General features: G+C 35.2%; 1 protein-coding gene across 4 annotated transcripts in view; it reads right to left on the reverse strand.

Annotated features, from left to right (window-relative positions):
* Aff2 (ALF transcription elongation factor 2) overlaps positions 1 to 27,373 on the reverse strand; it is a 536,897-nt gene that overhangs the window by 341,606 nt on the left and 167,918 nt on the right. For all 4 annotated transcript variants that reach the window (XM_085684655.2, XM_048457673.3, XM_085684654.2 and 1 more), the window contains exon 3: positions 17,703 to 18,557. In XM_085684655.2, the coding sequence (XP_085540781.1) occupies positions 17,703 to 18,557 (855 nt within the window). The remainder of the gene's footprint in view (positions 1 to 17,702; positions 18,558 to 27,373) is intronic.

Genomic DNA, 27,373 nt, shown 5'->3' on the forward strand with positions numbered 1-27,373 from the left:
AAAAGTGTGTACCACCACACCCAACTATTCTCTTTCTTTCTTTTTTATTTTGAGGCTTTAAACATTTTTTTTCAAGCCTGCATATATTTTTAACACATTGTAAACCATTTAGAGGTTTTTTTTACTCTTTGAATCTCTCTTTACTGTATAGCTCACTTTTTCTGACCACATGGGTCTTTAATTTGCTAAGGAATATGGAGAAGACAACATTCAAAAGCTCCTATGGCGTTTCAAGGTCCTTGCCAGGAAGCAAGCTGCAACAATGTTTCCATAGTCAGGACAGGCTGCTTGAAAGAGTCAGGGTTTTCCCAGGCCGGACGGCCCAGAAAGCCGGCATTTTAAAAGAGCGCAGCTTTTTTCCTGCTTCAGCTGAAAACCGAAATATTTTAAGCTGGTCTTTTCCAATCTTTCTCAGGGTTTCTGTGGATGCAGTTATCCACGTGGGCTCCATTCTGTAACATGAGGGGGGTCTGCTTGTTTGTGTTTTCTGTCCCCACTTGTACCCCACAGCTGGCAGACCCCAGAGAAAATCAACCACACAAGAGATCTCTATAAGTTATAATGCTGATTGGCCCATTAGGTCAGGCTTCTTACTGGCTAACTCTCACATCTTGATTAACCCATTTTTCTGATCTATGTTAGCCATGTGGCTCAATACCTTTTTCAGTGGGGCAGCTCACATCCTGCTGCTTCGGTGATCTGGGAAGGAGTGGGAGCAATCAATTTCCTCCTCCCCAGAATTCTCCTGCTCTCCTTGCCTCATTTCCACTTCCTGTCTGGTTTTCCCACCTACAACTCCTGCCTGGCCAATCAGTGTTTTATTTAAAACACGATTGACAGAATACATACCATTCTCCCGCACCAGTTCGGTGATCTGGGCAGGAGTGCGAGGAATCAACTTTCTCCTCCCCAGAATTCTCCTGCTCTCCTTGCATCATTTCCACTTCCTGTCTGTTTTTCCCCGCCTATACCTCCTGCCTGGCCAATCAATGTTTATTTAAAACATGATTGACAGAATACAGACAATTCTCCCACACCAATTTTGCTTGTGTCTCTGTGTGTTTTGTTTGTTTATGCATATGCATTTGTGCATGAAAATATGCTGAGGTGTGTGAAAGATGGTCCCAGGACAACTTGCAGGAGCCCGTTATCATCTTCTACCATGTGAGCTTCAGGGACTAAACTAAGGTCATCAGACTCGGCAGCTAACACCTTTGCCTTCTGGTCCATTCTGCTCACAGCTATTTTGAGTGGTTACAAGAATCTGTGCTTTAAATGGAGGATCCAGGTTATAAATATGGTCTTTGGTCACTCATTTTTACATGATTCCTTTATTTGTCAAACTTACTATATACCCTCTTAAAGCCATTTTAATGAAATACATATTTCCTGACAAAAGCTCTCTGGGATCCCACATAATCCTGTATGAACATGTACTGTTTGAATCTGAAGACACAACGTTAAAGATAAACCAAAAGCTCTCTGCAGAATTAAAATTGCTAGAATTCGCTAAATACAAAGAAATTAAAATTCAAAAGTCTGCTTCTTAAGTGGGAATCATTCTGTTTAGTGAAGGCCATTAAACTCATTAATTATTTTGTATCCTTAATGATCAAACTCTTATTAAAATATTGTCCCTATTTTCTCTTCCATGATGATGCTCTTAAATATTTTATTGCCTTTCATATTTAAATTGTTCACACACCTATGCCATTTAACATATCAATATAGGTTTTCCTCAGAGTAACTTGTAAGAAATTAGGTGTGCCTAGAATTAATGTACACTAGGAACAAATTCATATGTTCTAAGCAGCTTTCCACATCTCAAAATCCAGTGTTCTGAGAAGAAAGATGTACCAACAAAAGTCTGTTAATGATAAAAATGAAAAAAAAACCCAAACAAATAGTGCAGTTGCCACCTTGACCAAGACTGGACAATGCGTTTTGGTTCAGGGCTTGTTAGGAAAAAGAGTATGTTATATGAAGAATAGCCCATTTGGGGAATCTTACAGTGTAAATCTGTACTTAATCCTTCTTAAACAGAGAGGTGAAACATACCGGGTTCTTAAAAACACGCCTCTCACCTAATCCCAATGCTACATGCTCATTGGCAAGATTACCACAACAGCAAGCCAGTTCTACTCCAAGTTTCCTAGTTCACAAGAACACAAAGGAGTGAAGTTCATATGGGCCACTCTGGAAGTTCAGGAATGTGCAAAGCTAGAGCTCAGAGCATGTTGGTTCAACTTCAGAAGTCAACCAATTCAGTAACTGAATGTTGTAGAAATGACTTATTCATGTTCAAAGAACATATATTCAATTCTGACTGAACATGTTAAAATGTCTTGAACACTCTACTGAAGATATTTGAAATCATCATACATGTACAAGACAATTTAAAATTTGCACAGCTTGTATAGCACTTGTGCATCTAGAACCCTAGTAGATCCTCAGAGCTTTAAAAAAAGTAAATCAAGGGTTATTTCTCCTTCTGACATAGCTGACATGTATTTGGCTTTAGAATAGATGTAAGTTACTCAGTATATAGGTAACTAGCACAAAATTCAAGAAATACAGCCAAGAACAGTCAGATGGTAATAATTCTTTGTTACTCTCCCCACTAGCTCACCAGAAATGCAGTTTAGTAAACTATATAACCTCCCTTATGATTAAACCTCTAGATAATTTGTCCCTCTAATAATGAAAATGGGAATCACACAATTTGCCAGTTCTTATGCATCATTCACTGTTTTCTGATACAGTCTACAAATACACAATGCTTACAAATTGCTATTTATCAAAATCACCAGCATTTTGGAATTTTTCAAGCAAAAGAAAGAGAAAAACAGCTTACTTCAATAACAGTTTAAGAAGCTTCTTATAAGTATATGATACAATATAGAATGCTAACTTTTCGTACAGCAAATTACAAGTATTATGTTCTTTAAAAAGTATTCCTTTCTCATGTAAATAAACACACTTTGGTAAAGTATTGTACAGATTCTAATCTTGCTATATCATTAGGTTTGCCTAACTATCCATCCATGCAGCCACCCAGCCATATTTGCTTCTATGAATCAAATACCTACTGTTTGTTTCATTTTTGACGAGATCTCCTTGCTGCCCTCCAGGTCTTGTGTTTTGCCTCTTTCTCAGGAGTGGACTGGTCTGACAATCTCTTATTTCTCTTGAATCCCAGGAGACTAAGGTTCACATGACACTTGACAGTGGCCCATGGCAATTGGGGTCCTTTGGCACTTTCATTCAAAGGACATTAGAAGTGAAGAACAAGCTTAGCCCACATAGTGTGTGTGCTAAAAGTTTATTCAAATAATTACACATTTTATTTAGGAGAAAATAACTACAAAGCAATGAATAGCTCGATGGAAAGCTTTGTGTATATAATGAACATTAATTCCACCACTTCTCTTAAAATTGGGATTACATATTTTAAGCGTAGGAATCAACATGTTCACAGTTTACAAAGCAATTCTGAGTCACCTGTACAATGACCAACTGAATAACTTGATTTTAAAGCTAATCGCCCACTGTTGACCTCCCTTTAATTTCCCCACCAAATCTCATGTTTACAAAGCTACCTATTCATCAGTTTGCATAACAACTGCAGTATATGTCATCTGCTACAACCCTGTTGTTATATATGGTTTTGTGCATGCATGTATGGCATATTTCTTTGTAAATATGCATATTTCCACAAAAATAATTTGAGAGTGTTACTGTGGTAGGGAGCTTGTTCATTTAGGTGGCTAGCTTAGAGTCAAAATAATCACACAGAAACTGTATTCATTAAATTACTGCTTGACCCATTAGCTCTAGCTTCTTATTGACTAACTCTTATATTAATTTAACCCATTTCTATTGATCTGTATATCACCACAAGGTCATGGTCTACCAGCAAAGTTTCAGCACATCTATCTCTGGGTGTGTCTCCATGGCATCTCTCTTTCTCTTCTTTCTCCCAGCATTCAGTCCAGTTTTCCCTGCCTACCTAAGCTCTGCCCTATCAACAGGCCAAGGCAGTTTCTTTATTAATTAACCAATAAAATCAACACATAGACAAAAGGACCTTCCACACCAACAGAGCTCCTTGTTTCCCAGGCTAGCCTTGAACTCCTGATTTTGCTGCCTCAACTATCCAAGTGGACCATCACAAATCTTCAGCTGTCTATTGGTAAGTCAGTATAAACCACAGAGAAATCTCTTAGGATGATAGCAGCTGTGCTTGTAAAGTATAAAATCACAAAGCTTTCTGATAGGGAGAATAAAATAATATAACCATTAATGTGACATTTTATATCATTCTAATGTTCTTGTACATGTATACATCCATGCATGCATCCTTAACCCACTGATTAACAATATGGTAACTAAACACTAGGACTTGCTTTCTCTTTCATTTATTTTAAGAATTCAGTGTTGGTTTATATTCCTCAGTTATGATCTCTCTTAGCGTTCATAATCTTAACATTTTGAGGTGTATTTAAAATCCTACTGATATTGTGTAGGACAGCATGGAGAAATGACATCTCTAAATAATAGTCTAGCAATGTATCCAATTCCTTTGTCCTTGCTGGAAATACATAGAAACATGGCAGGCATTGAGAATAGTAAAATATGTTTGGTGTTTGACAATGTGACTAAATGATTCCTATTAACACACTCGGTGTCAAACTGTCTGAGAAGTTATTGTTATACACATTTTACATAGGAGAAAATGCACTGTAAGAACTTGAGAAACTTGCCCAAAGCAAGTGACTAAAGGAAGTAAATTGAGATGTGAATTTGGCTCTGCTTCATGTCAAAGTTAGAATTTCTCCTGTATATGAATTGTGTCAAATATCGACACACAGACTCTCTGAAAGAACCACCGGTTATCTTCAGGAAGTCTAAAATATTGTCTTTTATTTCCAGTGTCTCTAGAGAGAGGATCTAGTTTATGAGCATCTTAAACAGTTCTAAGATTCTGGAAGTTTGTGAAAGACCATGTCTCCTTATACTGCTTTAGATGGTTCAATGAGGTGGCTATACTTCCCTTACAATATCCTAGATCTACATTCATTTTTGTAGACAGAGATTGTGGTGCCACACACTTTACAGCTGCATTTATAGTATAAGAGACCACGTGCAAGTGAGTGGCTGGTATCTCAAAGGCTGTTGGCTGAAGGAGCTGAAGGAGCTCCCACAGCACACCTTAGATCTACTTTACAGCATGCATGCATCTCTTGCTCATATGGGCTCCCCTGGCACTGAAACTCTAATAATTAACCTTGCTTTGGTGTCATATGTATATGTACCTCTCCCTGCTAGGCACAAGTTTTTAAAAGGAGGATATGACTATTTTCAATTTTGTCTCTTTCAAATATATGGCATCAAATTTTACATGTAATAGAAGCTTGACAAAAGCCTACTGGTGTTGACTAGTTCATTTAGCAAGTCGCTGGAATTAATAAAACTGTGCCTGATGACCTCAGTACTCTCTCTGAAGGTCAAAGGAGTCTATGGGCAATCAAAAACTATAGGCTTTGCATATAATAATTGTAACATGTGTGGGCCTGTTTGTTTGTGCTTTTCTGTCCTCCCACCAGGTCCCCACAATTGTTTAGTCCCAGAGAAAATCATCCACACAGAACTCTGTAAGTTATAATGCTGATTGGCCCATTAGGTCTGGCTATTTATTAGCTAACTCTCACATCTTGATTAACCCATTTTTCTGATCTATTTTAGCCATGTGGCTCAGTACCGTTTTCAGTGGGGCAGTTCACATCCCGCTGCTTCGGTGATCTGGGCAGGAGTGGGAGGAATCAACTTCTTCCTCCCCAGAATTCTCCTGCTCTCCTTGCATCATTTCTACTTCCTGTCTGGTTTCCCTGCCTTCATCTCCTGCCCGGCCAATCAGCCTTTATTTAAAACATAATTGACAGAATACAGACATTTCTCCCACACCAAATAATTTTATGTTTTTGTCTTATTACCATACTTCCCATACCTATTTTCTTGTGATTATTGTCTTTGTAGCATATATGTGATGACCAGAAGATTCATTCAGTTATTCATCATTTGTTTAATAAGAATTTTCTCTGTATCATTCACTGTAACTGAAATTAGAAAAAAATCCTTGTCTTCAAAAATTTTTGACCATAATAAGGATTAGAACTATATTATGTATATTGATGTTATCAATATTAATAACTGGATGAATAACTATCAATATTTCCAGGAAATTACTTTTGTTCATCATAATGGCTGAGAACAATCTAGCTGTATTGCTCTCATCTTTGGGAATATTGATTTTCTTCAAAATATGAATCCTTTTTCAGAATTATAGTTCTTATTACGTTTATAAACTAGTTTCACCTTAATGTATATATGTAAGGAAATAATCACCTATTGAGGTATAATTGAAATCAAATGTCACAGATATGCCTCCCCTAGTGAATGAAAATGATAAACCTTGTAATTAAACAACACACAATTCTTTTACACACTTAGGATAAAAGATGACAGGGAGAATGATAAAATGTTACTTTCATAAAAATTAGACTAAAGCCGGGAAGTGGTGCCACACTCCTTTAATCCTAGCACTCAGGAGGCAGAGACAGGCAGATCTCTGTGAGTTCGAGACCAGTCTTGTCTACAAGAGCTAGTTCCAGTACTGGTTTCAAAGCTACACAGAGAAACCACACAGAGAAACCCTGTCTCAACAACAACAACAACACAAAAGAATTAGATTAAGAGACAGTATTCAGTGATATTATCCTGGAAATATATGTATATTGGTTTGCATGGGCTGTAAGGATGTCATATTCTTCGCTAAGAACAAAGTTCATTTATCTGGAAAGTTATTATACCATTGACTTTCATTCTTAAACTTTTTCACATGAATAATTAAAGGGACAACTGAAAATAAATATTAATATTCTGCTAAAAGCATATTCTCAAAGCATCTTTATCTCATTTAAAACTTGAGGATAATTAATGACTACTAACAAGAAAGTTAATACTAATTAATAGAATAAATAATGATTTACAAATTAAATGGGGATGCAAAACCTGAACTGAAGAATAGCAGTAAAAGTGGAAGAGTTATTTCTAGTTTTAGTACCATATTCTCCTGATTTATGAGGATGTAATTTTAAAAACAGTTCAGTTGAATTTTTTTAACTTATACCATTTTGACATCACTATTGGGTTGTCACTAAAAACAACAATAAGCATTCCTTAACAGTGAACAAGTATGGTCTTTGCTTGTTTTTATACAGCTTTTATATGTGCATGCTTATATGGCTTACAAATATATTTATCTACCTATATAAATCACATAATGAATGATGTTATAATTAAAACTCAGAAACAAGATCCATTTTTCATTAACTTGTTCACAATGTAATATATCTTTTAATACTCCAAAGCATTACTATTTATAAAGCATAAAAATATTGTTATGGGTTTTGATGAACTCTGTTTCAGAGATGAACATAAACAAAGCAGCACCTCTTTCCACCACCACCCCCTTTGTGTGTGTAAGGCATTAACCTCAGTCTTTTAATCTTGTTACACTTTAGAGGTAATTTCAAGAAGGTTTAAAAACATACAATAGCTATGATTTTTCACTCTTCTCTCAAATGGAAGGAAGGTTGAAGTCAAAACACAGATGTAAGATGTTTTCTTAATATGGCTAGGCTAATATGTTTCCAAGAATAGACCAAACGAAGAATTAACATCTGTAGCCTCAAGGTGTGCAAAATGGTCAAGTGTCATGACCTACTTGTTTATTAGGAAGTGTTTTGGGATCAAGTTTCTCCCTGTGACCTTTAAAGACTCCCTAGTAAGAAATATGCAGACTAAAAACATGAAAATATGTTGTTACTGAGCCAGTAAACTTTGTGCAGTTCTTCCAGTATCAAGATCCTCTTATTCCATAAATTGAGCCATTATTATTACCACCACTCCCAAGGACTCACTAAAATAATAACTCAGCTTTCTGGGATACTGCATATGTATATTAAAAGAATATGAGCTATTTTTAAGGTGTTGAATTTCTTTCTTCCTTTAACTAACTGCCTGGACTTGGGAGTAGAGAGCCCAATGTTTCTTGCATAATTAGCTGCCAAAAAAGGCTTTAGTGAAACCTTCTACCTGCTCTCTAGATTCTCCATTGCTAAAAGTGACACTCTCATCTTCCAAAGTCTACAGGTTTGTAATGATTAAAAATAAGAAATTATACAGGTATTAAAGAGATAATTTCAAAAAACTATTTATAGGACTGTATTGTGAAAACTAATCAAGCACATTATAATTAATTTCCCTGTGACAGAAAATTACAATTACAACCCAACAATCTATGGACTCCAAAATATTATACACTTAGTTATACTCGTGTTTTTCCAGCTTCCACTACCAAAAGTCCATTGATCTTAGCTGAAATTCAATGACCATATACACAACGCATTTCTAAGGAAGTAGGCCACTGCAATATTTAAGATAAAAATTTATACAAGGTGAAACAACTCTATGCTACATACACTAATTTCCAATAATATGATTTCTCCCTCAATTTTACATCAGGTGTGTTGAGGGTGAGTGCAATGTCACTCTAATGCCTCATTATAAGTCACTTGAAGACAGCTTCAGTATAAAGGAGAGAAAGACCAAAAAAAAAAAGAAAAAAGAAAAGACAAAAAGAAAAATAGCAAAGGTCACAACTATCATTGTAACTTAAAGACTCCATTCCCATGACTTTTAAAGAAACATCCAACATAATTCCTAATGTTTATAAACTGCTATATAATCCTTCTGAGAGGAGTTATTAGTTTTTCAGTGACAATTCAAAAAAGTCATTTGTAGGAAATAAATTCTTCACGGATACATAAAATACTATGTTTTTTTTTACATAGCTTTACACAAGGAGCACTGTGTAACCATAACAACATTAAGAACTATGACATCATGATAGCATGGTGCTAAAAGTAATAAAAAGAGAAATTTGCCTACTTTGTGAAGGTCTGAGTATCAAGAAAAGAATCTTCAATAATGGCAGCACCATTCACTATTTGTTCTATTGCAACATCATTTTATGTCTCTCTTCTAGCTTGCTCTTAATAGCCCATCTAATTAGCTACCTAATCCCATTGAATCAACCATAAAAATCTATCTCAGAAATAGACTTAATTCAAATTGCTACCATTTCTGTCCTAGTATATTCTGCCAGCTCACTCAACATATCTCCTGGTTCTAATCTTGGTGGCCTTTTCAGGCTTTTGACCCCCTTCTTCCCATTCTTCTGCCAATTACCTTTTAAAACACCATTGACCAAGCTTCAATTTGATACCCCTAAATGGTTTAATATCTTCCCTTATTACCAAAAACTGACACAGTACTCTTAAGTCTTTCAGCTATCTTCTCTTAGAACTTCTCAAAAACTGCTATGGTTCATGACTTCCCAGCAACAGCATCATCGGTCCTACTTTTAACTTGCTCTGTTTTCAAGAAAATTTTAAACCCAAATTCAAGATCTAGCATACAGGTTATTTTACAAAGATTTCTGAAATACCCCAGAGAGTCTTACAAGCCTCTCTGCTCCCAGAGAAAATTAAAGAAACCCTTTCCTCACTTTACTATTATTTTTTTTTCATTTTTTTTTCTGTATTTCCTAATTGAAACTACCAACAGTGATGCATTCTCAAGTTAGGTTTCTAGCTCCTTAGCATACTACCTGGAATAAACAAGTGGTTAATAAAAGTTTATTGAATGAATGAAAAACAATAAAGGGTAAATGAAAATATAGAATCTTATAACATTTGTCTTTTAAGGAATCTTTCTACCAGTGCACATGATTCATTGTAGAAGAGTTCAATGAAAAACTTGAAAGGTGTTATTGTGCTATACGTTTGCTGGGAAAATTTTGCCAACTAACATTTAAAAGGATGTTTTAGTCTACACATATCTGAAACATATTATAGATTGTGACTAAAGTCTTCATTGTAAGCCCATTCTACCTATCAATCTTGATTGAAAAGGAAGCTTAGATTCTTCTACCTTCTCAAGAATTTGAAGGTTACATTTATTCCAATGAATATGCATAGTCTCATAATAACCACCTTATCCAGGAGAACATTCTGATCAATATCTTGGGCAGGTTTTCGATTTTCATGGAAAAAATCTTGGGACTTCTCAGAGAAAACTAACCTTCCTAGTAAGCTTTCATAAAGTCCTGGGTGAATACAAGAAATCCTTAAATGGAAAGATCAAAGAGCAGTTTTACTTTCAAGCCAGCACCATCTTTTTACATAGCTCCAGTAATCATTATTCATGTGGTATTCCATATGAATATTGATCCCTGAAACTATACAATATGGCATCCAATACTAACCTTTTCAAAAAATTACAACACTTTTAAAATTCCATTACGATCCCCATTTGAATCAACGAGCTGCCGTGATACCTTTGTATCATAGGAAGCAGTGTCTTTATGCAATCCATTTCAGGTTGTTAAGACACAATTTTCTTTTTCCATCAACACTTGCATTACTCAAAACCTTAGCTCAACTTCTCTTCATCCTTAAAGTCTTAACTAAGAAGTTCTTTTTTCCTACTACTATTTCACCACCTAAGAAGCAAGCTGTTCTTATTCGCACAGGGATTTTCTGAAGTAGTCAGTCTATCATTTTTCAGCATCCCTTTATACAGTGAGACTCACCTATTTACTACTTATGAAAAGTGTGGGGGGGGGACTCTGCCTATTCCTTGCTAAGTGCATGTATCTCCACATATGATAAGCAGTTTGTGAAATTAATGTAATTGATGAGCTGCAGCATTTGGGATACATCTTATTCCCCTCGAATTGCTTGTTTTCATTTTCAAATTTTACTAGTCTTTCTTTTGCACATGATTTTTATCTTAATATTTGGATTTCATCCATAGATGTCTTCGTTGTTAGCTGTGCTATTTGGGTATACTGTTAAAATCATCCTACCAAAGTGACAAAGACTCAGAAGCCTTTCAACCAATTAAATGTCCCCTAACAAGTTGCATCATATGTTACTCCTTTAGAAATATGGCAAAACACAATTTCTTAACATGTTTGTAATTTAAAAACTTGAGACTGTAAGCTGTAATATCAAAAAAGTGTTCGTTTCCTATGATTAACTTCAGACCTTTGAAATATGAACATAGCAAGGGTATTTTATGCTTAGCGGAATCCAGCTCGTTATATCCATGCTCTATATGCTAAAAAGTTCTTTTTACAAAAGTAACTAATGTATATACATTACTATATCTTCTGCTAAATGTCATGAAAGAAATGTCAGTCTTTACATAGGCACGTCCAGCATGGTCAACTGTGTTGACCTGTGATTTTAATCAAGGGACCATAAACTTGGTTTCTTTTTAAGTGAAAAATGAATAATGGCCATTTAAGATCTTGTTAGGACTGGGTCAAGATGAGACCTTGTATTATAGCAATAGGCTTTTGTTTTTGTCACCCATACTGTAAACTAAATCTGGCAGGCAAAGAATACTTCATTTTTAAAATAATGGTTAATTAATGATTATTTCCTTTCACAGTAATTACAAATACTAAACACTTACAGCACCCATAAACAACTCTACAACTCATCTCTAGAGCCCTTTGTATTTACTGTTTTAGTGGAATCAATATGGTTATCTACCTATCAATTTTTCTTATTCTTTAACACAGAATGAAAGTCATTCTTTTTTTATGGCTGTCTCAGAAAGTACTGAACTAATCAATGTATCCAGTGATAACAGCATGATTTGGAACACACATAACAAAGGCTTATCACTTTACTGTATACTGAATCTGTCAAAATATTTTCCTGGACATAATATGAAAATAGATGTTCTCTGTTCTCCAGTATTTTAGTGGGTAGTAACAAAAGGATTAGAAGGCTATTTGATGAGTCCATAACTTAAGAATTTTGGTTGAATGCTTTTGTATTATATAGTTATTATTAGAAAGTTGAAATATAATAATTCTCTAGGCTTAATTTCAATTTATTCCTCAAATATGCTCAGTTGTTCACATTTACCTAGTGTCAGTAACTCCTAGATTATTATAAAGGTGGTAATGAGGAATGTGAAGGACTATATGTCCGCCATTCTGTCCTCTTATGGATAATCTTGGAAAATGAGAAGGGACTGGATAAACTAACTTTAGAAAAAAAATAGAGTTGGGCTTACCTGGGAAGGAGAAGGACACTGTTAGTGGTCTACCAAGGAACCAGTCTAACAAGAGGTCCAGGAAGGTAAAACCACTCTCCAATTCATAAACCAAAACAATCCAGTAGATCCCAAGTGCCAGTATAACTCATTGAAACTGGGCTTTGCAAATACACCACACATTCCCTCACAGAAACATTTGCTTAGAGCTATCTCCTAAAGAATCACAAAACTTAATAAAGTGTGATGTTTTAAGTTTTATTATTGGTAATGGTGATAATCATATTTGTATAATATACCTAAAGTTATACAACAGAATAAGAATAAAATAATCTTTGACTTATTTTCAATCAAAAAGAAAATAATAGAAATAACAAAAGATTTAAAAACAAAGAATGCCAAGAGCAATGAATGTAAAACAATTGTTCTTTTAGCTTTGAAGACTGGAATTTTGATATGGCTGACAGTTTTCAGGAAGCTGATAGCTACTATTACTTGTATATAACCTCAGGAAGGAAAAGAATACATGTGAGGAATGACAGGACCTGAAGAAATAAGAAAGAGAACAATCAGGAAATCAAAATTGTGTTAATGCCAGTGTTTCTTTGCACCACTGTTTGATTAGTTCTAATAAGTAAATGAAGGGAGGAATGAAATGAACGAAGAGCAGGGAATCACATAGGAAGTGGCATTTTTGCTTTATCTTAGCAAGACCTTTAAGACAGCCCCCAGAGGCAGATTTGCAGTTTAGAAAAGAAGAAATGTGATGTTTTTTCTTATAAGAAAGTAGAGAACAAGCACAGGGGAACTCAGAACTTCAGAATTCTAGGGGAAATTAGCTTTTTATATACATCTTAAATTAAAATAGACGTACATAACTTTCCCCCTTCCTTTTCTTCCTTTATCCCCCTCCCATTCCCCTCACTCCTAAACTGTTACCCTCCTTCACTTTGATTATTATGGCTACATATATTTATATGTGTGTGCATGCATGTACAAATGCCTAAGCTCAACCTACTGTGTTCATTTTTGTTGGTGGTATATGTGTGGTTTCAGGGATGACCACATTGTATTGAACAAAGAATAAGGAGGCTCGGTTGAGCATTTTTAGAGTTTCTCAATTACCAGTGAAGTCAGGGAAACTGAAATGTATAGTATACAATTGTATTCTGACATCCACACTGCCTATCTATTCAAGACAAAATAGTATTCTTTAGCCCTATCTCACTTTAATCCTACAAACCTTTAGTTATAGACAAATATGTCTTTTTCCAGAAAAAGTCCAACATTTTTAATTATATTCCAACTTTTATATTCCATTCTCTCCGTCTATTACTAATATGAATATATATGACCTGCCTTCCAAATTTGTAATTATATTTAGCATTTAAGACCAAGTTCAAAATCTATCTCTTAATCATTCTCTGTGAAACTCTGCCTGTATAGTCCTATAAACTAATGTTTTATAAATCTGGGCAACTATTCTAGGAATAGTATATGGTTCTCCTCAGAATACCTTTTCTAATTACTGAAATATAGCCACATTAAATGACTCCTCTCTTTTCATCTGTGTCTTCACACAAAGCACAAGGGGATTTTTTACTACCTGTTTCAGAAATTCTGCTTGATTTCCTTCATTTAGCTTCAGCAAACCTTAAAGTTAGGAAAAATATGAAACGATGTGTTTGGAAAAATGAATGTAATACCAATACAATGAACTAATTAGAAAAATTTATCCAAAAACATAAAGAGGCAAGCACCAACGTACACATACAGAACCTTCTGGATTCTACACATCTATGCACAAATATTAAGGTTGAAGGCCTTTTCTCACATCCAGAATGCGTGAAACCATATAAAGTGTACATATTCCTTTTTTTAAAGTTGATATTAGACCACTTATCGCTGAGGTTGAATCTTCATTTACTTTAATAAGAATAGACAACAACCACGTGATGTTCATCCAGTGAAAATACATAGCATATGCTACAGACAGCAGTATTGTGGACTTTTAATCTTCAATAGAACTACCTATCTTACTTCCATATAGCTGGCAATCACTGTCATACTCTCAGTGGTAAGATTTCAGCATTCTCCATGGTACTCTCAGAAAAGATGAGAGTTTACCACTCACTACATGATAACTAAAGCTAATTATACTTATAGTGCTCACTGACAGTGCTTACTGCACAGGGTATAAAAAAGGAGGCAGAATTATGAATGTGAACAAAATTTTACAGCTAGGTGATGAAACTAGTCGGTCATTAAAGTATATCAGTTCCCTTAAACTTTTGTATAAGCCTCCTGGTTCTGAATCAATTGGAGGCTTAGTTAACCTTAAACCACAGCCAACAGCAGCCTGTGAAGCAAATAACCCTTTGGGATGATATCACTCTCTCCGTTAGTGCCATATTTTTCAAAGGTTATTTGAGATACTTTATATGAGACACTGGATCTCCCATTTGCAAAGAACACCAATAAAAGACTGAAATTACAACAATATGCAAAGCTATCTATACCATCATATTTTCATCATAATGCAAAAAAAAGCAAAAACATAAAACCAAACATTTGTAACAGAATCATGTATAAAGTTCTACATATCAACAATTTAGTTTTTAAGAAAACAAAATTTATAAACAACTTTCAGTTTCCACTGGACATAAATAAAGCTTTTATTATTTTCAGATTCAGTTTCTAAAAATCCTTCTGGACACAACTACATAGTACATTACTCTTATTTAGTGGCATGGAATGTTAAAAAATTTAAAGATGTTATTTTTAAATAAAAATTATTTGCTTAAATGATATGTTCCAATTGGACAGTTAATTTTATGCCATACAGTTGGTTGGCCTTTTTATCTTCTTACTGTGGTATAGAAACTATAAGAGGCAAGGAAAAGTTTTAAGAATAAGAAATAAAAATTCCTTCCAAATATATATCTAAATGAACATGTGTGCGTGCACACACACACATGCACACACATGCACACACACAAATATATAACATGTTTTAACAAAAATTTTAACTTCTGAATATGTGAAGATTAGCATATCTGATTATTTGTATATGTTTGAGTCATATCTGTTTTCTGGTCATTTAATTTTTCTTGCTTTTTAACCATGGCAAACAAACTTCATTAAAACATGTCAGCTTCTTGTCACTAGATCCAGAGAAAAATTGCAAATGCTTAAAAAATACTGAAATTGCTCTGTAGATAGATCTTTAAGGTAATAATTCAAAGAAATATTGCAACCCATCAAAAATAGCTGTACTGACTAGGGACCCAGAACCTAGTGGTTGACATTCTTGGCACTGTGCACTGGGTCTGAATTCTAATGCTAAGTGCTTTTGAAAAGTGCATCAAGATTTAATAGAGTAAATTTTCAGGCTTGGTCAGAGTTTTAGCCACATAAATTCCATTAGGTTCAAAGCTCCATAATGCTCCACCCTGTTTATATTTATGTCCACATTACAACCTACACCCTTCTAAGCTCTCTGTTGGGCTCTCTAATGTCTCAATTTCTTTCCTCCTATTTTTGATTTTCACATTGCCTCTCAAATCTGTTTCTTCTCCTTGGCTTTAGGTTCCTAAGCTTCAATCTCCCCCTGTTTGAAATCCTTTGAGACCACTATTTTAAAATAAACACTCTCTCCTCACTGATATCATATCATGATTTTATTGCACCTGATCCATTTTCTTGACAAAACTCTACCAAAGTCAATTTGAACCATCACTCCTTGGATAATCACATCCAGAGAAGATGACAGCTCACTCAGACACTTTGAAAATACTCCTCTCATTGGTGTATTGGAGAATTGAGGAAAAACCATGAAGTCATTTCTGAAACTGAATCAGCCATTTTGTGAATGTGTAAGAAAGAGGATTACAACAGAATGGATCTCACTGGATGGGTGACCTGTCTCTCTGTTAATGAGTTATGGATCAGCCTAGCAGACTGTTCATGCAGCAGCGCTACTTGCAAGTCAGTACCGAGAGATGCCACTGCTATGTAAGAGAGAGCAATAGTAGGTACTCAGACAAGGAAAGGGTCATATGACACTCCAATTTCCTATTAGCCTCTTCTTTCATAGCATATCCATATTTAGTTTTTATGTTAAAACTCAGTATTAAGACATGCAGTAGAAATTAAGTTTAAGATTCCTTAGTGACTACATAGTAGAATAGAATAAGGCATAGGCAGAAATAATACAATTACACACAGCTGAGGATACATTTTTTACCCAACAGTTGCCTTTGTTCATGAAAGGAAAAGTGAAGTCAAACTGTGAAGACGCATAGACCAGGAAGAACCCTTGGCTTATCTCAGAAAGTAATGACAATGCAGTAAGGAATCAAAGGAAGGTACTGACTTGTATACAGAGGATGGTTTGAAAGAGACATGGGACAGGAGTCAGTGGGTAGTTATGGATGGTCATAGCAATTCATAGACAAAGGCACCAAATGTAGGGACGAGGAGGCAGATCGGAGAGATACTTAGGTGCAGGCTTGGCAAGACTTCATGAGTTATAATACAAAACCCAAATCACCTCAAAATGAGACACTATCAAAATGTAAGTCCACAAAATACAATCAACCTTCCTAGGCCTCTCCTGCTTTGTGTTTGTATTATTCACCAATGTCACCACATTCTCTAGTGAGAATGAAGAAAAGAAGACAAGCTTAAGGCCTTACTGGATTATACTTTTGCAATTTAGACAGTACTGACTCAGAATGTCTATCAATTTGGGCTGTTGACCAATAACTCCGATTGAATAAGAATGTTAACATGTTTTCTCCCCCTGTTTTTTCAAGCTTCGCGTTATCAGTTAAAGAAATTAAACCTAAAGAAAGTGACTTCTTAGAAGCCATGTGCTTGAAAGGGCAGTGGGCAGCGGTTTCCATTCGGGCTATCTCAGGATCCCTAAGACCTGTCTTAATCGTTATCTACTTATTTCTTTGTAAGAGGCTATATGGGAGATATGAAAGATAATATTAATACCTTGTCAAAGAACACCCCTGTAGACACACTGAAAACTCTAAGGGAGTGTTCACAATGCCTTGTTATGTTAGGCACTGAGTGCTGTTGTGTGTCCTTGTACTTAGAACACTTGGGCTGTGGCAGTGAAAGGATCAGTAGATTTGGCTCCTTTTTTGAGGATTTGATGCCAACCTGGGCTATATGGGTTCTTGTTTCAAAGAAAAAATAGTGCATTGATTCTAGAGAATGCTATTATTTTGTACATAATTTCACTACAAGATAAGTTTCTAAAATTGTTTTATAACTACACTGCTTCATTCACATATTTCGACATCACAAATTATGGAGACTTAACCGTATTTGAAGTGTTATTCATTTGTGTCCCAAGTTACCCCAGACCATGAATCAAACTCACCTCAAAGAGAGGTATGCACACAGAGCAATATGATAAATGAGTTGCATATGCGTAGTTACCAGTGACTAGAAAACCAATCATGGAAAATTTTTTAAAAACCACTTACTTCAGTTGTTTGCAGGATTGTGAACTTCGGCAGCTTGGTCTTTGAACTGGTTGTGCTGGGTTTCCCATCCAACAGTGATCCAAAGGAGAGGTTTCCAAAGCTGTTCTCAAATTCAATGGAAGGCTTCAGTGTTGGAGAGATGTCAGTTGCTAGGTCCTGCCCATCCATGGGCCTTACATATGCAGTTGGCTTTTGTTGCCCCATACTTGATTTGCAGTAAAGCCCAGGTGGGAAGGTTGGGACAGAAAGGCCACAGCTGGGAGCTAATAAAGATGAAGCAACTAGGGGAGACCCAGGTGCTTGCACTGTAAAATCAGATTCTTTTGGTGAATTAGACTGAAAGATTTCTTTGAAAGCATCTTCTCCAGACTTGGTGTCATCTTCCTTTGCAGATGGATTAGATTGTTCAACTGTGTCACTTTGGGGTTGCTCAGCTGGATAGACAAAGAAGTCTTCCAGTCGGGTTTGAGGTGGATCCTGTGTGGATGTCTGCATCTTGTTTGGCTTACTAGTTGCCTGGCTTGGTTGTACAGGACTAGTGTTGTGATTATCTCGTTGCCATTCAGGTTTTGATTTTCTGTTGCTGTGTATTAGAGTGGAATTCAGTATCACAACTGAAGGTGGAGGCATTGGTGCTGAGGATTGGGTATTCTCCTGGTGAGATGGTATCATTCGATTTTTTTGTTCTGGATAAAAGCTTGCTTCACTTTTGCTGATAGGAGTTTGGGGCACAGAATTTTTCGGGATGCCCACCAGGTGATTCTGACTGGAATGGTTAGTTAGTAGATCTTTCATTTCATCATAGCTTCCAAGAGTATTCTGGACTCGATTAGCAAGGGCATCCCCTTTGTTTGTCTAAAGTAACAAAAAAGATGGGGTGGAAAAAGAGAAGATGAATAGGTGTCTGTTTCCTAACATTAATGCTTCAAATAAATACCTTATATAGACTGATAGACAGGGTTCTTTAAAGTTGCTATACTGTCACATATTTTCACACTTTTATGTGCTATGAAAGGAAAAAAACATATTATAATGGTTTTTGCATTCCAATACAATTCTTCACAGATCTTTAATGGAAAATTTTTACCTTCATATGGACACACACACACACACACACAAACAAAACAAACAAAAATGAAATCTGAAGCAATACTGAATAATAATAAAAGAACTTTGGGGGGTATCACCATCCCTAATTTCAAGTTATACCACAGAAATATAATAATAAATTAGCATGGTATTGGCACAAAGGTAGGCATACCGATCAATGGAATTGAATTGAAGAGCCAAACATAAATACATATACCCATGGAAATCTGATTGTTGATAATGCCAGAAATATGCACAAGAAAGAAATCACCATCTTCAATACAGGGTTCTAGTTAAACTGGACAACTGAATGTAGAAGAATCCAAAGGATCCATATTTGGGTCTGCACAAAACTCAAGTCAAATGGATCAAATATTTCAGAATAAAACCAAATACATTGAGCCTGGTAAAAGGGAATGTGTGGAATAACCTTGAACTCATTGGCACAGGAAAATACTTTCTGCACAGAACACTCCATTAGCACAGACACTTAGAGCAACATTCAATAAATGGCCCTAACAAAACTTGAAAATTTCTCCAAAGCAAAGGACATTGCCACTCAGAAAAAGCGACAGGTTACGGAATAGGAACAGATTTTTACCAACTATACAGCTGATAGAGGATTAGTAACCAAAATATATAAAGAACTAAAAAAACTACATTAGTTTGTCAAGAAAACAAACTAATAATAAAAAGAGGTACAGATGTAAACAGAATTCTCAAAAGAGGAAACTTAAATGGATAAGAAACAAAGAAATGTTCAATGTCCTTAGCCACCTGGGAAATGCAAATCAAAACTACCTGAGATTTCATGTATGAACATGTCTGAATAGCTAAGATAAACAAAACAAGTGGAAACTCATTCTGGCAAGGATGTGGAATAAGGAGAACACCCTTCTTTGGCTGGTAGGAGTTTAAACTTATACAGCCATTGTGCATATCAGTGTGGTGGTTCCTCAGGAAGACGGGAATTTATTTACCTAAGGATCCAGCTATATCACTCTTGAGCATATAACCTCGTGAATCTTTTTCCTATCACAGAGACACTTACTCAACCATTTTCATTGCTTCTATATTCAGAATGCCTAGAAATTGAAACAACCTAGATATCTCAACAGAATAATGGATAGAGAAAATATGATACATTTATACAATGAAGTATTACTCAGCTGGTATAAAACGAAATAATAAGATTCATAAGTAAATGGATGGAATTTTAAAAAATCACCCAGAGTGAGGTAACCAATAAACACACATATATATATATATATATATATATATATATATATATATATTCACTTACATGTGGATATTAACTATTAAGTCAATGATCAAGCTACAATCCATACAATCATAGAGGTTAGGTATAGAGTAAGGTGCTGGAAGAGAAATATAGATATTCCTAGGAGAGGGGAGTAGAAGAGACAGTTATGGATCAGTGAAGGGAGGGACTAGCATAAGAGGATCAATTATAGATATGGAGGGAAGAGGAGGATGAAGGAGGACATTTGAGGGGTAATATGGAAACCTAACACGGTAGAACTGTCCTAAAATATACACATATATAAAAGAGATCTAAATCACCAAAGAATGGGAGAGACAGAACCCCTCTGGATATCTCTTGTTTTCAAACAAAGCTTCCAGGATCAGAATTGGGCTAGATCTGAGTTGCTGATCAAAAAGGTCCCATTGGAATTCCCAAAATATTCAGGCTTTTCCCAAAATTATAGGTTGCTCTTCATAAAGTGATGACAAAGCCCAATAGCTGAAGACAAGACCTACAGAATTCACTGAATATGGAGAAATTGGGCTGGTGCCTACCAGCCTATGATAGCCTTTAAATCATAGAACTAGCATTTTTGCTATAGGGAGTCACTATTTATGCTACCAAAGAAGAGACATAAACACCAACACAGAAACAGGTTCTTTGATCTACAATGGTGTCCTGCTGCAAAATATACCAGTGCAATGGTAGCACAACATTCTTTGGGGTAGCTAATCATTATCTAATTTTACTGGAGGCTTATTTCATGAGAGGAGTCACACTGCCTAAGTGATAAAGAACTTGAGACTAGATAGCCCAGAGTCCTAGAGTAAAACTAGATACTATTGTTCAAAAAAAAAGATAGAAGCAAAATGACTCCAATAACATTCTTCATATTCATATGTTAGTGTTTTGCACATCTGTCATTAGAGAATCTTTTTCCCATAGCAGATGGGGAAAATACAGAGAAACCATAGCCAGACAATATGCAGAGAATGATAAACCTTGAAAGACTTAGTTTAAAAATCTGCTCCAAATTCCCCCGCTTAGGGTTCTGGGAACTCTGAAGAAGAGGATGCCAAAAGAGTGTAAATGCCAAAGGGAATGAAGGGCACTAAGGAAACAAGGCCCTCTACATCAACAGGATTGATGCATGTATGAAGTCCCAGAGACTGAGGTGGCATGCACAGTGCCTGCACAGATCTGCATCAGATGGAGTCCTAGAGCAGAGACAAGCGGACACACGCTCCTATCTGTAATCCAGAAGCAACCTCCAGTTGATAACCACTTGCCGAAGAGAGTTAATTTCTTCTAAGAAGTCTCACTGGGGAAAGAAGCTACACTTAAGGGAAGGCTGCATGTCAGTAGTAGATGGTCATCAGAAAATGAACTAAAAGGCATCTTAGAAGGTTCCTCATCTCGTAATGTCATATCATAGCATTTCCTTTATTATTTTAATTTTATCTTATTATAAACACTTAGAAGCCTGTTTGTTTTATAATGAGAGACAAGAGGGGTAGATCCAAATAGGAGAGTTAGTGAGGAGGAACTGGAAAGAGGGGAAATTCATAATCAGGATATATTATGTGAAATAAAAATATATTTTCAATAAAAAGAGAAGGGTTTAAATAAGTAGGGATGATGAAATACTAGTTTTCTCCATGTCCTTCCTTTAAACATGTTTATTGGGAGATAATTTTAAGGTGATATCTATACTTTTGCAAAATAAAATACTGACTTTAGATTACATGAGATGAACTGTTACATTAAACATTATGATAAAACCATCTTCTTTCTGGTGTTGAATTACAAGGAATGCTAGGCTTGTATACATTTTGGACACATTGCAATACTTTGTACCATAAAATGCTAAGCCTGTTTGATAAAGAAATCAGTTAAATTGTGATGTCCTCACTACTCAAACTTCAAACAAGGCGTGGGATTAAACAACTTCTAATTGAGCTAACTTATGACTAACATGAATCTAATTCCTTTTAATCAGAGAACTGTATAAATTACTGGTGCCTGCCTACATATTCTGGGGGCGATTGTGTTTACACATTGGTGATTCATACTCATTTACTTTGAAAGGCTGCAATTGTTCATCAACAGTGACTCAAGCTTTCCTGTGTCTTTGCAGTGAGCTAGAAAATTTTATTCAAGAATTTAAATTATTGCTTAAGTAAATCAAAACAAAGTCATCATTTCAAAACAATGTTAGCCTAATGTGTAAGAGTAACAGAGGCAACCAAATAAATCTATGGACAATCAACAGCCTAGCTCTACCATCCCTTGTAGGATATGCTAATTTCACAAAAATGTCAGATTGTTTTTATAAAATAATTAGGCTCTTGCATGTGTTTTTTGCAATGAGGAAGCAAGGCATTCATGACTAAAATATGAAGGGTAGCTGAATACTTGGAAATAAATTTAAATTCAGTTGCTAATTCTCAAAATTAACTTTTATGATTCCCTTTGCATCCAAAGAGGTTACCAAAACAAGTTGTTGGATTCAGAAAAGCAAAAGACTTCTCTGTATCTATGTTCACTATTCTGGACCCATATATTACAAAGAAAAAAGGTACCGTTATACTTGAAGTCATCTGACTAGTGGACCATTTGTTAGGAAATACTCCCTATTATGTGGTCTTTATGTCACAGAAGTCATAAGAATGCTCTTCACATTTTCAAGAATGAAAAGCACTTGCCTCCTCTTTGGTACATGGTCTACAAAAGACAGATGTTAAATATCCAAGATACCTCACATGCTCCAGCGCTTCCTTGTCTCCTAGGTTGCATAGGTGGACTACTTAACGCTTGGGTCTTAGTCTCCATTTAGGATATAGGACTCTGTATGTAGTCTTTGTATGTGAAGATAGGAGAATATTCTGGTTGTAGCATTAGAAATGAATAAAATCACGAAGGGAAAGAAAAAAACAGAATGAGAAGACTGGGCTCAGGCAAAATACCTGGCATATATGCACCTTTAATAGACTAGAAAACAAAGAAGAACCAGGAAAGGACACCAAAAAGGAATAATGAGAAAGAGAGAGAGAGAAAGAATCAAACTAGAAACCTTGACCTCATTACGAGGATGATTTCCACATATTTAATTTATACCATGTGTTAAGTTAATTCATGGACACTTGTAAAAATTAGGACAGTTAGAGAAATATGAATTTCAAAGATTACAATGAAACATTCTAAATATATGCTGGGAGATTTCTGTGAGTGATGGAGATCTTTAGAAGCTGAATAAATGTAAGTCACTTTTAGTTTGCTTTTCCTCAAGAACATCTTGCATTGCATCATATGCAGGCTTGGTGCTGAAGTAGTGATTAAACAATTAACATTCTGTGTAATTCTCAGTAGAATAATTGCCCTGTTTGTAGAAGTGCATTTGAAAGACATATTTAAAAGATATAGATTGGAAGAAATCATTTTTATTCCCTGAAATTCCCTAGGTTTACCATTCTAATGGCAGAAATTACTTTTTAGCAAAGCAAGAATAAACTCTTTGCATATAGCAATTTCCTTCATCTGACTTACACAATGAACCATTTGGACAGCAGCCAAAGTCAGTCTGCCTACTCAATCCCTAAATGAAAAACAAAGAAATTTCATTTTCTTAAGGTCCCACCAAGAATTCGATGCAAGTCTGAAACATTTTCAGGGATGTTCTGGTCCCTGAAAAACATTTATCTCTCAAGTCATATGACTGATCTTAACACAGATGTCTGTCTATGATCAAGGACCTGAATCTATCAGCAGAAACAAAGCAGTTTAATTTCCCACTTGAAATATCCTTGTTGTGTTTAATGACTTTGTGGCAGCAGATTTCAATAAAATCACAACCTTATCCCTCTCCACTTCAACTACCAATACAAATACTATGTTTTGCCCTGAGAAACCATTGCCCTCTTTCTGGGTTCACATTATAAGGATCCAAATCCCTTATATCTCATTTGCTTACAAGCAAACTAGTAATATGCCTGTTATTATTTTGATGATATGTAGAAAACATACATTTTTTTCACAGTAGGAGGAAGTATTCCTAGTTCTTAATGTCTATTCATTAATATTTACTCATTACAATGGCCTTAGTTTCTGAGTTGTGCTAACAGTTTTTTAAGACTCAAAATTTTTAAAACATGGTTTGAACAAAGAATTTCTAAACTGACCAAAGTCAGACAATATACTACTAAAATTAATAGAGAAGTAAAAATCCTCTGAATAAGACCAGAAATTAACACCTTGTTATTTTTATTGCTGCTTCATAAATGTAATTTTTCTACTGTTATGCATAATAATGTAAATATCTGATATATAGAATGGTCTTAGGCATTCCTGTGAAAGTGGTTGTTCAACCCTTAAAGGGGTCACACACAATACATAGGTTGAGAACAACTGGTCTAGTATATATTAAATTTTCAAATAAATTGTTGCAGAATTCAATAGAAAATAAATGTATTCTATATTATGCTTCTTTCAAATGAAAAAATATGTAATATCTCAAAGTAATTGATACATAATTAGAAAGACAAATGGCAAGTTGACTTTATTACTCTTGATTGAACAGTAAGTTGAAGTTTTTGAAGTTCATGATAGTTAATTCAAAAATGATGAGTTTATTGGTTATTGAATTATCTATATCTTATGAAAAGCAGAATATCACCTTAGATCATTAAGTGAGGAAACATTATGCATAGTGTTAAAATGTGAAAAGGAATTTCTCTCATTGGTTCACCTATAAAAAATGTAAAGCTATTAAGAAAACATTTTCCACCACAGATTTCCTAGAAGATACTTAGGCATTCCTCATATACATTTTTTCTTTTATGAAGACTAAGTACCATGAGCATTACATTTATGTCTAATTCAGTGAAAGTGAGTCTACATTTCAAGTTAGGGACTACACTTATGTCATCAGAGTCTGTAGCTTTCCTCTACACATAGGGCATAGTGGTGGACCAGTGATAATGTTAGGAATGGAGTCAACTAATCGTGTAATTTCTCAAAAAGTAGGTATGACACAGAAAACCTAGTGGAGCCTGAAATACATTTATCCACACCTACATACTATACTTTCATTATACACCATAGCAATTTCTGATGCACACTAAATGTTCCATCTTTATTCTCCAGAGTTTTAGTAATCTTATTAAAGAGGAAGGTATTCTCGGCAGACTTGTTCGAACATTCTAAACATTCCAAAGATGAAGTTTAACTGTTTCAATCAATTTTAGGCTTCTTTCAATGTGGCCAATACTTTAATTCCCATTCTACATAATTGGTTGATTCCTTAAAGGTAACATCTATAGCCATTATTTTCTAAGTAATTACATTCTTTTTATCATCAAGGAAATGCATTTTTCAAGTATTTTCAAGCATAAATTACATGTCTGGTTTGTGACTCATGACTAACAGCACTCCTTCATTTAAGCTTTTTGCTTCTCATTACTTTAGGAAATGCAAAGTTCCTTTAGTTTGCTTCTAATGTTATCCACAAATCAGTAGTATAATTTCATTGCTAGACTAATGTGCTAAGAGGCTATTGTACCATACTATTTCCTTTTAATAAAATAAGCAAAATAATTCAAGTTTTGAAGTTCTCCTTTCTTCTACTTTATTGTAGTATAGCTATAGTATGTGATTTAGTAATTTCTTTTTTTCCTGATTCTGATTTTTTCACAGGTAATCTCTCTGGGCTGTAAGTTGCCATTCCTTTTTTATCTGTAATAATGACAAGAACTTGGACGTTATAGTACTTTCCAGATTTTAAGGCAAGGTGTCCCAAGCTGGTTCATTTTATCCTTACAACAATCTTTCAAATAAACCACTATTGTCTTTACCTTCTTTAAAGCAAATATTCTTTCACAAACTACTCAAACCTCTCTGTACCCCAGTTTCCTCACTTTTATTGAGCCATTAAAATCTTTAAAATAGTACTAATAAAAGCAACTGCAGTAATAATAATACGTTCTCTTTCAAAAAGGATGAATAATGGCACAAATGTTATGGGAAGGGGATGTAAGACTCACTTGATGAGCTGCAACCCATGACAGATAAGAACTTGAGACTAAATAAATCATGAGACCAGGAAAAAAAACTCAAACTATCATTCTGCTAAAGGAACATAGCAGCAAAATGATGGTTAATGACACACTTCTATTATACCCAGAGATTATTCCTTCACTCAACATTCATTAGAGAAGATTTTTTACTGGAAGAGATAGTAATTAATAAATAGATCCACAACTGAAAAATGGGCAGAGAATGAGAGACGCTGAAATACTCAGTTCTAAATGGAATATCTTCATAAATCCCCTCTCCTCCTTTGAGACTCAGGGCTCTCTGCGGAAGAAGAGGCAGAAAGATTGTAAGTGCCGGGGGAAATGGATGATTCAAGGAAACTCTCTTTCAGCTTCAAAAGGGCTGATGTACATATGGACTCACAGAGACTGCGGCAGTATGCACAAAACCTATACTAGTTCAAGCCAGATATGGTCTCAGCACTGAGAGAGAGAAGTAGATACAGGGCCCTAGGCCTAGCCAAACTACATTGCAAACATAACATATCCTAATTATTTGCTATCTGCAATTGACACCTGTTGACAAAGACAAAATCAGTATTCTAAAATGGGATCTCACTGAATATATAAACCACAATTTATGTCAGATCCCAAGTCCAGGAACAAGATGTTCTCGAAGGTATAAAAATACCTTTTCTGGACTTTTATATTGTTTTTACTTTGTTTTGGCATTTTCATCTAATTGATCTTTTAATTTTTGTTTTTGTGGGGTTTTATTATTATTATTATTTTATTATTTTTTATTAAAAATTTCCACCTCCTCCCCTCCTCCCACTTCCCTTCCCTTCCACAACTCCCCTTCCTTCTCCAGGCCAAAGAGCAGTCAGGGTTCCCTACCCCCAGGTCCAGGAAGGTGAGCATCCAAACAGACAAGGCTCCCACTGATCAATATTTTGTGGGTTTTTTGTGTTTCTTACCTTATTGTTTGTTTTTACTTTTGAAAGAGAGAGGAAGAGAATAAAGTCAAATGGATAAAAAGGTAAAGAAGCTAAAGAATCAGTTGGGGTAAGGAAAAATGACCAAATTATTGTTTGAAATTTTTCATTAAAATAAAAATAATAGCTGAGTAGTGATGATGCATGCCTTTAATAACATTACATTAGAGGCAGAGGCAGGTGGATCTCTGAGTTAGAGGCTAGCCTGTTCTACAGAGTGAGTTCCAGGAGAGCCAGTGTCTATAAGGGAAAACCTTGTCTCAAAGAACTAATAATAATAATAATAATAAT

The sequence above is a fragment of the Myodes glareolus genome, chromosome X (assembly GCF_982192425.1).
Source record: "Myodes glareolus chromosome X, mMyoGla1.1, whole genome shotgun sequence".
NCBI classification, from domain to species: Eukaryota; Metazoa; Chordata; class Mammalia; order Rodentia; family Cricetidae; genus Myodes; species Myodes glareolus.